Source organism: Leuciscus leuciscus (genome assembly GCF_965113295.1).
Source record: "Leuciscus leuciscus genome assembly, chromosome: 10".
NCBI classification, from domain to species: Eukaryota; Metazoa; Chordata; class Actinopteri; order Cypriniformes; family Leuciscidae; genus Leuciscus; species Leuciscus leuciscus.
In genome coordinates, this window is record NC_138734.1 from 3,658,174 (window position 1) to 3,674,453 (window position 16,280).

The 16,280-nt window shown below is 37.6% G+C and overlaps 1 protein-coding gene across 1 annotated transcript; it reads left to right on the forward strand.

Annotated features, from left to right (window-relative positions):
* The first annotated feature begins 535 nt into the window (after positions 1–535).
* On the forward strand, positions 536–13,115 carry esrrd (estrogen-related receptor delta). The gene is made up of 7 exons (XM_082181562.1): positions 536–678; positions 2,050–2,441; positions 6,487–6,603; positions 7,816–7,926; positions 8,100–8,261; positions 9,230–9,499; positions 12,451–13,115. Exons 1-7 carry the CDS (start codon positions 623–625, stop codon positions 12,693–12,695), a joined length of 1,353 nt encoding a protein of 450 aa, XP_082037688.1. The 5' UTR covers positions 536–622; the 3' UTR covers positions 12,696–13,115.
* Positions 13,116–16,280: the final 3,165 nt, after the last annotated feature.

A 16,280-nucleotide genomic window follows, 5' to 3' on the forward strand; every position in this document is an offset into this window, starting at 1 on the left:
TGTAGTAGCTGAATTAGCTCAAATATTCTCTCCTTAACTTTACACCGACGTGGACTGAATTCAATCAATGAATGGAGTGGCGTGTGATTGGACTAAACCCCTCAGAGATCCTGTAATTCCAGTCGGAGAGCTCAAACTAGCGGCTGTTTTGAGGGTCAACAGTGGAAACAGGGAAATGAAGCAGACTTGATGTTGCGGGAGTGGTTTGTTGGTGTTTGCAGTCAACTGCAGAGAAGGAATGTCTTTATATGTATTTACACACAACACTGAGTATCTGAAAACTTCAGTGGACTAAAAATGATGAAAATGTGCAATCACTGCTTTCATGATTGCATCTAAATAACTCAGAAGGCATCCTGTAAATATGTTGTTTTGCAGAACAATCAGTGATTTGTAGTTGGCCTGCTTGTCGTTTTCGAGGATTTGACCTGTCAGTTATGAGAACCCATCAATAGGGTTTTAATCAGCATGCATCTGGATTAGACAGCCTGACTCCTCCCAGCCCGAGCATCACTTAAATAAACCTGCTCCCCCTGAGGTCCTGTTCAGTCTCTCTCAGTCTCATCCCGTTCAGATCTCGCTCACAGACGCTTCAAACGCACAATCCCTGGGGAAAATAGTGATGGACCTGAAGGAGTTTTGCCTGAGTGAGAACTTCCAGTTTCTAAACCAGCACAAGTAAGTGTCGGACTATCACTGTTTCAAACTGAAATGTCTCTTTAAACCTGCGACACTGTAGAAAATGCTTCAGTATCTTTGTTTACGTGCATTAACTTCACAGTAATAATGCTTATAACTGTCACCATCATTTCAGCATAAGTTGAGTTTCATCTACATTTCTTCTTTTCATAATTTACATAGTAATAGAGTTTTACGAAGTGAAATTACCATGTGCAGGTTACCACTTTTGCAACTCTGCTTTTTAACTGTAAAATGGCAGTAATGAAGCTTCAGTTTACTGTTTTAATGGGCTGAAATGTTTGTGGTGCGCTGTTTGAACATTGCAAGTCATTATAAATATGTAAATAATGCTTCATTTGTCATTAGGTATCATACAATCACTATGCAATGCTTATGACAATTATTTGCTGTGAAATGTATCTTAACTGTATACTGGCACGATAATGTTTGTTAGCTGTGCAATAATTCATTTCTAATAATTTTGTACTGACTAGAATTGTTGCATCCTTTATGCATGTTTTGGCATAATTCAGTTGTTGAATTAATTCAGTTGGTATTATTCATAATTCATTAACACACTTCGTAAATGAATGTTGTGCCACTCTGATATATATATATATATATATCAAAGTGGCACAACTTTCATTTACGAAGTGTGTCATGATAGTCAATGATGACTAATCAAATATTTTGGTTACGCTTTAGTAACACTATTTTACAGTGTACTTGTTACACATGTTGCATGTAGTTACTGTAGTAAAAACTACAAATGATGCATAATTACATACAATACTCTAAACCAAACCCTAATCCTAAACCTAACTCTATAGTAAGTGCATATATAGTTCATTATTAATATTCAGACCTTAAATCTATAATCACACTGTAACTTGAACACCTTAAATAAAGTGTAACCGTGTCCTTGTTACACTGTAATTATACATTTAAGTGTCCTTACTCTAGGGTTAGGGTTTTGTTTTAGGGTTAGTTGCATGTACTTATGCATAATTTGTAGTTATTACTATAGTGTTTAACGTGTAACAAGAACACTGTAAAATAAAGTGTTACCGATACGATATCCTCTCTAGCCTCTTAGGTCATTTATCTGACGGTAACACTTTATTTTACAGTGTCATTGTTACATATGTTACATGTACTTACCATAGTTATAACAGTAAATTATGCATAATTACATGCAACTAACCCTCAACCAAATCTTGATCCTACCATAACCCTATAGTGCATGTAGTTGCTTAATATTACTGAGTGCTTAAATATATAATTACACAGTAACAATGACACCTTAAAATAAAGTGTACCCAAATGTAGTTCCAAACTAACATTTTAAACTCACTCCATCCTTGTCAGCCTCTTGGATCCGTCCACCTCTGATGACCCGCCGTCCCCGACCGATGCGCCGCTCAAAGCCGACCCGCTGAGCCCCTCGTTCGGCCTGGACAGCAGCGTGACCCCGTTCAGCCCCGGGAGCACGTCGGACAGTAGCGGCTACAGCGTGTTCTCCCGCAACCCGTCCCTGAACCCGGACTCACCGGTGAGCTCCAGCTCCATCTCCAGCACCAGCGCCCCGGCTCTCTTCCACCCGACGGGACACACAGAGTCTCTCCTCAGCGACTACATCCCCTCGCTGAACCCCGGGCCCAAGCGCCTGTGTCTGGTGTGCGGAGACTTCGCGTCCGGGTACCACTACGGCGTCGCGTCGTGCGAGGCGTGCAAGGCCTTCTTCAAAAGAACCATTCAAGGTGAGCACAACCGCCACAAAACATCATTACTATAGTCACAAGACTAATAAAAGTCAGTATGAACTTATATGAGCATGCATAATGTTAATTCTTCTTCAGAAGAACCATTCAAGGTAAAAACTTTATTGCACTTTATTTTACAGTGTCATTGTATGTTACATGTATTATGTAGGCTACATAATTGCATGCAACTAACCCTCTACCAAATCCTAATCCCACCCTATGTAACCAAGTACATGTTGTTAATTATTATTACTTAAATATATAATTAAATTGTAACAATGATACCTCAAAATAAAGTGTAACCCACTTTATAAGGTGTCGTTGTTACACTGTAATTATATATTTAAGTAATAATAATTAACTACATGTACTTACTATAGGGTTAGGATTAGGGTTGGGTTTGGTTCAGGGTTAGTTGCATGTAATTATGCATCATTTATAGTTATTACTATAGAAACTACATGTATCATATGTAACAATGACACTGTAAAATAAAGTGTTACCAACATTTTACTATATTCACAAATCAATAAAAGTCAGTATGAACTTATATGAGAATGCATGATGTTAATTAATAACTTAATGAAAATGAGAGTTGGAGTGTGTGAGAGAGGGGCTTATGCTGTTAATGAATGCATGCAATGATCAATATCACACGAGCTAACTATCTGTCTGACATTGATTTGTGTGTGAAGACTCAGTGTGCTGTTTTAATCAAAGCACCTCAGAAGCCGTGCTTAATACATTTGACATGGTTTTGGTTATTTAGGATGGTTTTAATAAAATAAGGTAACACTTTATTTTACAGCGTCCTTGTTACACGTCACATGAAGTTACTGTAGTAATAACAGTAAATTATGCATAATTACATGCAACTAACCCTAAAACAAACTCGAATCCTAACTCTAACTCTATAGTAAGTACATGGAGTTAATTATTATTATTCAGTACTTAAATGCATAATTACACCGAAACATGGACACCTTAAAATGTGTAAACGTTTAACCAAAAGTGTAACCAAATAATACTAAGTGAAAATGATGAGGTATTTGATGAGGTACTGTAAAGATAGAACTGTTGCCAGTGATTAATAATTATCCACTAGATTTTTTTTAATAAAATATAAATAAATAAATAAACGTTATTGTAAGAAAAAAAAATTTTTATAAATAGAAATACGCCAAGGATATAATATTATCTAAAATTAGAATTGTTGCATATTGGCGCATATCGAAAATATATATATGGAATATAATCTGGCGGTGATATGTTGTCTAACAATATAAATCTTTACTATCACTTTTTATCAATTTAACACATCCTTGCTGAATAAAAGTATTAATTTCTCTCTCAAATTACTGATCCCAAACTTTTGAACGTTGTTACAAAAGATTTATATTTTAAATAAATGCTGTTCTTTTTTTTTTTGTCAAACATTTGACAAACATCAAAACATTTTATTAGTCAAAGAATCCTGAAAAAAGTAGCACAGGTTATAAAAAATAAAAATAATATTAAGCAGCACAACTGTTTCCAACATTGATAATATTCATCATATTAGAATGATTTCTGAAGGATCATGTGACACTGAAGACTGGAGTAATGATGATGAAAATTCAGCTTTGATCACAGGAATAAATTATATTTTAAAGTATATTAAAATAGAAAACAATTATTTTTAAATTGTAATAATATTTCACAATATTACAGTTTTTGTCTGTATTTTTGATCAAATAAATACAGCCTTGATGAGCAGAAGAAACTTCTTTTAAGAGACTATAAGACTCATAAGAGACTAGTATTAAAAATCCTAATGTTTCCAAACTTTTGACCGGTACTGTGTGTGTGTGTGTGTGTGTGTGTGTGTGTGTGTGTGTGTGTGTATATATATATATAAAGTTGTGTTCAAAATAATAGCAGTGTGTTTAAAAAAGTGAGTAAAGCTCAAAATCCTTATAATAACTTTTATTTCAATACACGCAAATGCATTGGGAAAACTGCACATTCTATTCAAAATCAAAACATGAAGAACAATTTATCAAATTCTACCTCATAGAAAGGGAAGAAAAAGGAATATTAGGCTGTTCAAAAAAATTAGCAGTGTCTGCATTTTTCTTTACAAAATCAAACTTTTACTGTATAAACTGAAAAATGCTTGAAGATTTGGCTTTCTTGTGAATCACACTAATGTTTAGTTGTATAAGCTCGGTTCCTGCTCTCTGCTCCTCATGGAGTCGGCCAGCTCCTGTGAACTGGTATTCCAGCCCAGGACGACTGCACTAGACCACAGTTACTCTGCATTTCTTGATTTTTGCCTTAAAAAACATCATTTGTGATGTCACCCCACACGTCCTCTACTGGATTCGGGTCCGGGGATTGGGCTGGCCACTCTATAACGTTACTCTGGTGGGTCTGGAACCGAGATGCTGCTCTCTTACGGTGTGTTTGGGGTCGTTGTCTTGTTGAAGCTCCCGTCTCAAGGGCATTTCCTCTTCCTCTTCGGTCTTTAAGTGTTTTGATGTACTCAAACTGATCCGTTGTATACGATAAATAGGCCCAACACTATAGTATGAGAAACATCCCCATATGATGATGATCGTGCCACCATGAGTCACTCTTCACAGCGTACTGTGGCTGGACATCAGTGTTTGGGGGTCGTCTGAACAACAGTCTTGCTTTCATCAGTCCACAAAACTCTTTAGGCCAGTCAATGTGTTCTTTGGCATATTGTCCCCTCTTCAGCACATGTCGTATTTTCAACAATGGGACTTTGCGAGGACTTCTTGCCGATAGCTTGGCTTCACATATGTGTCTTCTCGTTGTAACTTCAGATCTCCTTCGCTCACCCTGGAGCTGATCATTGTCTGAGTCTTTGCCACTTTGGCTATTCTTCGATCCATTCAAATGCCAGTTTTCCGTTTTCTTCCACGTCTTTCTGGTTTTGGGTTGCCATTTCAAAGCATTTGATATCATTTTAGCTGAGCAGCCTATAGCATTTTCTGCACTTCTTTATACGTTTTCCCCTCTCCACTCAACTTCTTAATCAAAGTACGCTGTTCTTCTGAACAATGTCTGGAACGGCCCATTTTACTCAGATATTCAGAGAGAAATGCACTATAACCAGCATGTCCAGTCCAGTCCTGCCTTCGTCCTGAGATAAGGGCCACTTGTTTGACACCAGTTTGAATAACCTCACTAATTGAACTCCACACTGCGACCCTTTCAATTAATGATTCAGTTACACAGAATCAGCATTATGCATGTCGTGACTGTTGGGTCTGCTGTTCTTCTATTACTTACTAGTACATTATTTGCCATGTTGAAATATAATTTCTACCAAAAAAAGTGATTGATCTGGTTAGTGATGTTGGACTGCTATTATTTTGAACACAACATATAGTTATGTTTCTGACAGATGGATGATTTTTATTGGCTTTGGCCTTGGGCAGACAGAGCACAAGTGTAAGCAGTGTGTGTGTGTGTGTGTGTGTGTGTGTGTGTGTGTGTGTGTGTGTGTGTGTGTGTGTGTGTTAACATATCAATATATTGATAAAGTGTTCAATCACATAATGGATGCTCTAATCACACAGAGTCTTGTCCAGAGTTGTGTTTTACACACATCTATTGATCATCCTTAACTGTGGAAATGGGGGAATAAAATGCAGGATTTGCTTCTCCGGCATTAATGGGTGTTGAACAGCCGTCAATACACTCGCCTCTGGGAAAACACAAACTTTCTACTTCTTGCTATGATTATTAAATTATGAGGCAGTGCAAATCAATAGTTGAACTCTGTCTGGACTCCTATGGATTTCTGTGTGAAAGCTCAGCTTGTGAAGCGTGGACTTTATGTTTGACTAAACAAATATATATATATAATCTCAGTCAGCGAGTGTTACAGCTCTCAGTGTTGTGCATGTAACTTTCTAACGGCGTGTCCTGAAGAGAAGTAGACTGCTGTAGAAGTGTTCAGAGCCACAGAAGAAAGCTTTGTTCAGCACTATGCAGAATATAACGAGAGTCTGATGTGTTGGTGTTTCAGGAAACATCGAGTACAGTTGTCCTGTGGTGAATGACTGTGAGATCACCAAGAGACGGAGGAAGTCTTGCCAAGCCTGTCGTTTCCAGAAGTGCCTGCGTGCCGGCATGATGAGAGAGGGTCAGTCCAACATGAGTCGTATAGATTTGAACAATGACTTTTATTTTAGCTTTAGATGTTTGCTTTGCATGGGTAAAAATAACCCGTGCCCATATACTGTATTCCACACTGGCGGAAAAGCTCATTTTGTTATGCAATATTTCAAAAGATATTATTAGCAAAACAATCTGAGGGAATGTCGTACATGTGCTTATATGGGAATATTTTACATTAAGCCTCCATTAGTCAACATTATCTACATTTGTTACTGTATTTATTAATTATTCACGTTGGTAAATTACATACAGCTGTTGATTGTTAGTTCCATTAAATAATATTAACAGATGCAACTTTGGATTTTAATAATAAATAAATGTTGAAGTTAACATTAACTAAGATTAATAAATGCTTTATGTCATTTTCATTGTTTTTCATGTTTACCAACACAGTTGTTAATGAATTAAGTGTCACTGCTTATATTGAAAATGAACACAATCTTAAATAATTATTATTCATTTTATGTAATGAGGTTTCTTTGTTTTGCATGTTTTTTTTTAAAGATTTAAATTAGATTTTCACTCCCAGATTTTTGTTTCCATCCACTTATTTATATTCACATTTTGGGATATCGCATAAATAAACTCTGGATGCATAAATTCTGAAAATGCGCATAAAAAACGCTAGGCACATAAACACATTTACTGAATAAATCCCTCGATGCGCAACACAAACTCCCGTGACTTTGCCTCAGCAGAGGCTGTGATTGGATAACCGGACGAACCAGCGGACCAATCGCATCGCAGCATCTCAGATGTTGGTTTGGTAGTTCTGAAACTCCTGAGCCAAAGTGTGTGATCAGGATGATTTGGTTTAATTCCCTCCAAAAGCGTCTCACACGAGTGTGTTCCCGAACACCAGCATCCGAACGCTAGAGATCATGATCAGCTTTATTGCGATATCATGCAGTTTCTCGCCCGATTGCAGCAAACATTTTCATTCCAGATATTTTGTGCCAATTTCACAGGACGGTTTTTGTTCTCTTGAACACATGAGATGGAAACGCTGCTTTATTCACAAATGTTTTATGCAATATTTAAATTCGCAACTTTTGATGGAAACATACAGTATGTTTGGACACAGTGCATGTCTTTTTATTTTTTAGTAAAGGTGTCTTGACAAGAAGAAACTATTGATTTGGCTTAAACCAGGTGTTGTTTCCCCGTCCCTGTTCAGGTGTGCGCATGGACCGCGTGAGAGGAGGCCGACAGAAGTACAAGCGCAGAGCCGACTCAGCACTTTCTCTCTTCACCAAAACACCTTACACACACCCGAGCAAACCAATCAGTGAGTCTCACCACACACGGGTCAACATTCATTACAATAGCCTTTGCTAACCACTTTTACATCTTTAACATTAACAACACTAGAAACTGTCGTCATTGGATTATGTGTGGTTGAGGATTTATCATGATTAAGGGTTTAACTTCATCAATAAAGCATCATCTTTTTCTTTCCAGGAAACAAAGTGATCTCTCAGCTTCTGGTGTGTGAGCCGGCTCCTCTGCGAGCCACTCCTGACCCCGCGACCCCTGACAGTGACCTTAAAACACTGATGACCTTATGTGACCTTTTAAACAGGGAGCTCCTGGTTATGATTGGCTGGGCTAAACACATACCAGGTACACATTTAGATGTTTCTTAAAGTGCTTGAGTTTGGCTTTTATGAAATTTAAGTCCTGGAAAATCCTTGAAAACAGTCATATTTAGTTAAAAGGTACTCGAATTATTGAAAGAAAATATATGTGAAATTAGTGTTTAATTTTATTGATAAAACAATCTTTTCACGCAAAATGAACGCTGCCGCCCGTCTGATATATAGAGCCATTTGGCATGTCTATCAGTGTGATGTTGCTCATATAAATATCCAAGTATATGATACAGCTTTTCATTCTTCAGGTCAATCATATATTCATGAGCAAATAAAGCAATAATCCCCGCAAAGCCGTGTTTTACGGTGAATTTAGAACAGCATGCTTTATAAAACGGTTACTCCATAAAAATATTCATTTTAATATTTATTTTATTATATATATATAAATATATATATTTTTTTATATATATAAATATAATATTTATTTATTATATATATAAAAATGTATAATATTTAATATTTATTTATATTATTTAGTTTATAAAATAAACACCAGCAACAAAAAATATAACGTTATAACACATTTATTCCTCCGCCAAGCAATGTAGTTCCAAAGAGGTTGCTAAGCAACACATGCGGTCACAGGTGTGTGTGTGTGTGTGTGTGTGTTTGCTGAGTAATTTACAACGGCTTCAAACGCGGCTCAACCAATCAGAATCAAGGACCGTAACTATCCGTTTTATAAAAAATCTGTTTGAATAAGAAAGCGATATCTTTGTCATAGTATCCTTTCAATAGTTAAAGTTACCAGTCATTGCATCCGCTGCACTTTATTTGTACCATTTTGTTTTATTAGTTTATTTTTATTTATCCATTCACCTTTTTTAGAAAGAACAAGTAGTCCTTTAAACCCAAGAAAGTAGTGCTTGAATTGTATGTGACAGTGTCCGTGCGAAGCCGGATATACCCCTGTAAAGCCGACTCTCTCCGTCCCAGGGTTCTCCGGCCTGTCTCTGGTGGATCAGATGGCTTTGCTCCAGAGCGGCTGGATGGAGACGCTGGTCCTGAACGTGGTTTGGAGATCTCAGGCCTCGGCCGACGAGCTTCAGTTTGCGGAGAACCTCCGCCTGAGCGAGAGCCAGAGCCGAGCCGCGGGACTGCAGGATCTCTACACGGCTCTCCGACACCTGACCCTCAGGTACCAGCAGATGAGCCTGACCCAGGAGGAGATGCTCACGCTCAAAGCCATGGCTCTGGCCAACTCAGGTATACATCACTGTAACTCACACACTTCAACAGATGCCGCCGGTATAAAGCCTAGAGTTGGCTTAAGCAAAATAATCAGTCATAGAAATAAAAATGTGTTATACTATATTACATATTAAATTATATATACAGGTCAAACTCAAAAAAAATTTATATCATGCAAAAGTTCATTTATTTCAGTAATTCAACTTAAAAGGTGAAATTAATATATAGAAAATTACATGCAAAGTGAGATATTTCAAGCCTTTATTTGTTATAATTTGTATGGTTATTATGGCTTACAGCTTATGAACATTTAAAACATTTCTGAGATTTTGAATTTGGGGTTTTCATAAGTTGTAAGCCATACCCATACAAATTATAACAAATAAAGTCTTGAAATATTTCACTTTGCATGTAATGAGTCTATATAATATATATATTTCACCTTTTTAAGTTGAATTACTGAAATAAATGAACTTTTGCACGATATTCAAATTTTTTGAGTTTCACCTGTATATAAATTCAATATTATAAAATATAATACAAAGCTAATTATAGATAAAACATAATAAAAGTAAAGTTATATAAAATACAAAAATATGAATTACATTATTATGTATTATTATAAAATAATGCTATACTATGTTATATTATATTATATATAAAATACACAAATATTAATTATACTATTATACTCAACTAAATAATTTTTTAAATATGAACAATAAATAATTATATTTTATTACATTAAGTTTTATATATACATATATAATAGAAATCTCTCTCTCTCTCTCTCTCTCTATATATATATATATATATATATTAATAGAAATGCATTATTATAATTTTATATCATTATACAAAGCTAATTATCTAATTATAGATAACAAATAATAAAACTGTTACATTTTATTTTATTATGTTATATATAAAAATACACAAAAATGATACACTATTATAATATTTATATTATTATACATGTTATAAAAGTATTATAATAGTTAATAACTACATTTCTATTCATAGAAAATCATTATAATATAACATTATATTATTTTACAAAACTAGTTTCAAGCACTGAAGCGAAGTCTGTAGATCAGAAGGTTATAAATATAGTTATTAGTTCTGTATAAACAAATGCAGCACGTCAGAAGTGTGACTAGTTGATGTATGAAGAGGTTATGTGTTCATTAACTGTGTGGCGTGTGTGTTTATGGTTGCATTGATGCTTTTATGGCTCTATTGTGTTTATGGTTATATTGTGTTTATGGTTGTATTGATGCTGCTTAAGAAGCGTTCAGGGATTGCTTAAACTCTCTAAATCTGTAAGTTTGTTTGATAGCCATTCATTCTACTTCATTTTAGTTCCCATTTTCAGTCTCAGACTCAAAAACAATCAATAGGGATCTAGCCGTGCGGAGCGCAGATCAATAAACCATTAGCAGTGTCTCCCAGCTTGCATCTGACCACAGGGCACATTCGAGTCAGACAACACTGGGAATCTATTGTTTTTGCTCTGGACACAGAAAGATCTGGAGAGCGTAAGCAAACAGACGTGTTCTGCTAGTCCATTAAACACCGACAATAGGAGTCGCCACAGTGTCATCGGCACTGATCCTCCACAAACTCGTCTCCGCACTCCGACCTTCAAAGATAAATATTCTGAATGTTTCAATCCAGTCTGACTTCTGACCTATAATGCTGCCTGAATCATAATCATAATCATAATCATACTCTGTTCGCTCGTTGGCCAGAGGAGAACTGAGTCTGGTTTCTCCAAAGGTTTTCTGTCACTGATGGAGTTTCGGTTCCTCAGGTTGCCAACTGTCCCGAATTAGCCGGGACGTCCCCGTATTTTGGGTCTAATTTATTTGTCCTTACGGGACCTCCCTATTCTTTTGGGACAAATTGTTTGATTTGCAAACAGAATCCTCTGCTGACTAACTAATCCCTTTCACTGTCCAGCCGGGTTTTGTTTTCGGCAAATCAGTTTTGGTGAATTCAAACAACGTGATTATAGTTCATGAGTCCAACATCCATCCAGCCAACGCAAGAAAACATGAAATATTCCCGAGGGAATAATATGCTGATGTGATTTGCTGCCCAAGAAACATTTCTGATTATTATTAATGTTTTCTTTTTAAAAAGTCAGGATTCCTTGATGAATAGAAGATTCAAAGTAGAAATAAAAAAGCTTTTGTAACATTATAAATGTCTTTACTGTCACTTTTGATTACTTTAATGCGTCCTTGCTGAATAAAAGTAGACTATTACTTTCTTTAATTTCTTTCAAATGTAGTGTATAATGTTACAAAATTTCAGATAAATGCTAGTATTTTGAACTATGTAATGTAAGTGTGTAATGTGACTTTTTTGTGTGATCTTAAAATTCGCCTTAGAATTAAATTGTACAAAAATAGGTTAGGCAAAACAAATGTGTTTATATCTGAGAACATTTTAAACGCATACCTGAAATGACATTTACTGTGTGATACAGTACAAATATTTTGAGTGTCCCTTATTTTCCTGTAAAGAACAACAATTGTCCCACATTTTTCTTCTCTGAAGTTGGCAACCCTATCCATCACTGAGCTGACTTCAGCTGGACTGTGACGCTATTTTCTCCTAGAAACAAACTTTGTTGCATTATTTTCCTGTTATCTCTGTAAAGCTGCTTTAAAACAATCTGTATTGTAAAAAGCGCTATAAATAAAGCTGACTTGACTTGACTTTAACACTCAATCGGATGTCGTACATGACCTTGCCGATGGTTTGCCAAATAGACGTGACTGAGAAAACTATTGTTTTTGCTCTGGACACAGAAAGATCTGGAGAGCGTAAGTAATAGCCGTGCTCTGCTAGTCCATTAAGCATCAACAATGGGAGTCGCGCAGTTTTAAGCAAACACAACAGAGTGTTTAACACTCAGTCGGATGTGGTATGTGACCTTGCTGATGGTTTTCTTCCAGACGCGGAGAACGTGGAGTGCGCAGACGCAGTGCAGTGCTTCCAGGACGGGCTCCACGAGGCGCTTCAGGAGTACGAGAGCGCGCAGAGACCGGCGGAGCCGCACCGGGCCGGGAGACTCCTCATGACGCTCCCGCTGCTCCGACAGACGGCACACCGGTCCGCTCGCTGCTTCAGCCGGATACACACGCAGGGACGCGTGCCCATGCACAAACTCTTCCTGGAGATGCTGGACGCCAACATCTAGACTCGCACACTGTGGACTGAGAAGGGGCGCCGATAGACAGTTTGGGCCTTATGAAAGAATATGAGGATGTGCCCGTTACACCCGTTCCCGTAATAAAGCCGCGTTTCCACCCGGAACAATTTGTCCCAGGAACTCAGGAGGCGGGAGAAACAACGATTTCAGATATTTTGTATTTGGACTGCAGTATCTATTTCGACCACTAGTTGTCATTCTTACAGACTGCACCTTTAAGCGTAATAAAGCCTGAACCTCGTCATCGGTCCATCGGTCGTATTTTTTAAACTCCATTGTTGATTCGAATAGCAAACAACTGTTACTGCACAAAACCAAGTCAATCAAAATGCGGCATGAACTCGACCAATCAGCATGTTCAGTGCACAAGTCCCACCCCTGAAAGTTCCTGAACTCTGAAACCTCGTTTACTAAAGCCGCGTTTCCACCGAAATTACCCGGAACAATTTGTACCAGGAACTTTTTTCCCAGGAACTTTTTTTGCCCCAGACCGGTTGCTTTCTGCGTTTACACCGCGGTCTAAAGTACCGGGAAGGTAAACTGCGCGCAACTGCTCCTCCCAGTCTGCGACGGACAGTAATCAGTTGCGCCACATTTATAATAAGAATGGAGGAGATTCAAACTGTGCTGCAGTTATGTATTGGTTTACTAACGAGGTAATTAACTAAACAAAATAGACGAGCACTAAAGCGTGTTCAGAAAGCTCGTATGCGTATAAAATTAGACAACGTATGTTATCAGTTATTGTAGATGCCTGGGACGAACGCGCAAAAAAAAATTCCTCTTTCGCAAATACGCTTAAAAAAAGCCTGAACCCCGTCTATCAATTATAAATAGTGACAGTCTTGTAAATAGTTGTTTGTTACTAACCTAACCTTGCAATAGATGACAATGTGTAAACATAATGACTTAATAATAAAAGCTGTGGCAGAAAAGAGACGAGCACTGATAAAGCGTGTTCAGTAAGCTCGTAACGCTAACGTTAGATATAACATTTGTATGTTATCAGCTATTGCGGACATTGACCGTGATATGGCTGGGACGAACGCGCAGAAAGTTTCCTCTTCCACAAATACCCTTAATAAAGCCTGAAACTCGTCGCCAGTCCACCAGTTTTTTTAATTAAATTCCATATTTGCAGACAGACAACTCTTACTGAAGCAACGACACGAACCGCAATAGATTTTTTAAAAAGGGAGGTTAAAAATAAATAAAATGCTGCGTGAAATCATCCAACCAAAATGCAGCGTGAACACAACCAATCAGCTTGTGCAGCGCACAAGTCCCACCCCTGAAAGTTCCTGAACTTTGAAAAAGTACTACCTCGTGAGCAGGGACTATCGGAGGGTGAAATATTTACCCGGAACTTCATTTAGACCCTGGTTCCTGCGGTGTAAACACATCGAGTACCAGCCCAAAGTTCCTAGTTCCTGGGGAAAGTTCCTGCGGTGGAAACGCGGCTTAAGTTTACTAGTTTTCCCTAAGTTCCTGGGGAAGGTTCCTGCGGTGGAAACATGGCTAAAGTTCAGGAACTTTCAGGGGTGTGACTTGTGCGCTGAACATGCTGATTGGTCGAGTTCATTCCGCATTTTGATTGGTTGACTCCACGTAGCATTTTATTTCAACCACCTTCTGTTGCGTTGCGTGCAATAACAGTTGTTTGCTATAGACCTTATTCACCTCAGCGCCATCTTTGATTTTTAATGGGGAATGACAGCGAGGCTGTGAGGAACAGACATGCATCTCTTCGATGGGCTGTACTGTTATTTCATGTGTTTTGGGATTGTTCTGCTCATGAAACACGAAAAAATATCTTTCCAAGAAATTTCAGTTAACAAAAAACTCCTGACAATATAAGCCATGGAAAATTGCAAGTAATCTAGGAGCTTTATTCCGCGTTTTACAGCGGATGCCATTGGAAACACGGCAAGTCTATCCCTCACAGCCTCACTTTCATGGCGCTGCTCTGAATAAGGTCTATTCAAATCAACAATGGAGTTTAAAAAATACGACCTATGGGCCGACGACGAGGTTCAGGCTTAATTAAGAGGATGAAATCCAGCAGGAACTGTAAAGTCGCGCTCAGTCCTACATCACCAGACTAACTGCCTAATCTTCACGGCACTCCACGGCAACAGGTCTGCGAGGACAACAGTTCCTGGGACAAAATGTTCCGGGTAATGTCGGTGGAAACGCGGCTAGAATCGACCTCTGAGGCCCAAACGTGCGAAGGCCCTGAGAATAATCCTAACTTCCCTTAGCGGCGCTCCTGATAAGGCTCTGGGATGCTGTTATAAAGCAGAAGAACCTTCACACAGAGGTCAAGGGTCACGTTTAACACAACAAAAGCAGCTCTTCGGAGTTTGGCAGCTAAACTGCACTTGAAGACGAGAGGTTAATATCTCTCTCCGTCTCGCTGAAGCACAATCTTTTACTATTTATTTGATATGAAATTGATGGAGATTATCATTTTATAAGGTGTTGGCGATAGTTTAGATGACGCTATTTCTTTTTTTTAGCATTTTACATTATATATCGATATTTTTCTTTTTTTTATATAATTCTGTATTTAATTTAATTAAATTTTTTCAGTCTAGATTTGGGAATTTGGTTAATATCGAAGACGCTATATTTCTGCAAAACAGTTCGAGCGATCAGCATCATAAACTCTCGCCGTAACACACATATAGTCGGCAGGACATCGTCAAGCTATGGAGCCTTTCTATTTATTGTCTAATTTATTACAAGTACCATCTGCTGTTATTTATATGAAAATAAATTATTTTTGGGGGAATTTTCAAGAGTGTTTTTTTCCCAGAGGTGGACAGTAACAAAGTACATTTACTTGAGTACTGTACTTAAGTACACTTTTTGAGTATCTGTACTTTACTTGGAGTATTATTTTTTTCTGGAAACTTTTTACTTTAACTTCACTACATTTGAAAGACAAAGATCGTACTTTTACTCCACTACTGTCAAGGTCCTCGAGTAGAGAGTAGTGACATCAGTCAGGGGATGAGTTTGGTTGCACGGGTTGCATTTTGGCTGGAAATGAAAGTCTGATTGACGTCAGAACTTGACTGATGTTGGTTTCTGATGTCAACCCGATTTTTGTTTTCAACCACAATACAACGTCTGTCCAACGTTGGAGATTAATGTCTTTATTAATGATTAATTTTCATTTTCAACGTTGGGTTTGGTCTTCTAAATGCAAATTTTGTCATTGTTTTGGAGTACACTAGCTTATAGATAACAGTAAGGCTAACATATTCATACTAAAAGCCAAAAAACTTTATAGGGCAGTATTTGAGGGATCAGCCATTTGGGTGTCCGACACCATTGTGGACGTTATTGAGTGACTTATTCAATCTCACATTCAATCCCACTACTGGAACTGTGTTCTAGAAATACATGTGATATTGATATGAGGGTATGCAGGCATACCATGGTCTGGGTGAATACTCGATTCTGATTGGCTGCAGGGTGTCCATTTAAAAGTGATAGAGGACACCTAGTAAGGGAGTTCAGGTGAACCTGACTGTTTACCGTTCGAAATGAATAAATAAATGCGCT

Coding starts and splice junctions, on each gene's coding strand:
- esrrd (XM_082181562.1), top strand. CDS start 623: ATGGACCTGAAGGAGTTTTGCCTGAGTGAGAACTTCCAGTTTCTAAAC. Junction 679..2,049: donor CAGTTTCTAAACCAGCACAA/GTAAGTGTCGGA, acceptor CATCCTTGTCAG/CCTCTTGGATCCGTCCACCT. Junction 9,500..12,450: donor CATGGCTCTGGCCAACTCAG/GTATACATCACT, acceptor GTTTTCTTCCAG/ACGCGGAGAACGTGGAGTGC.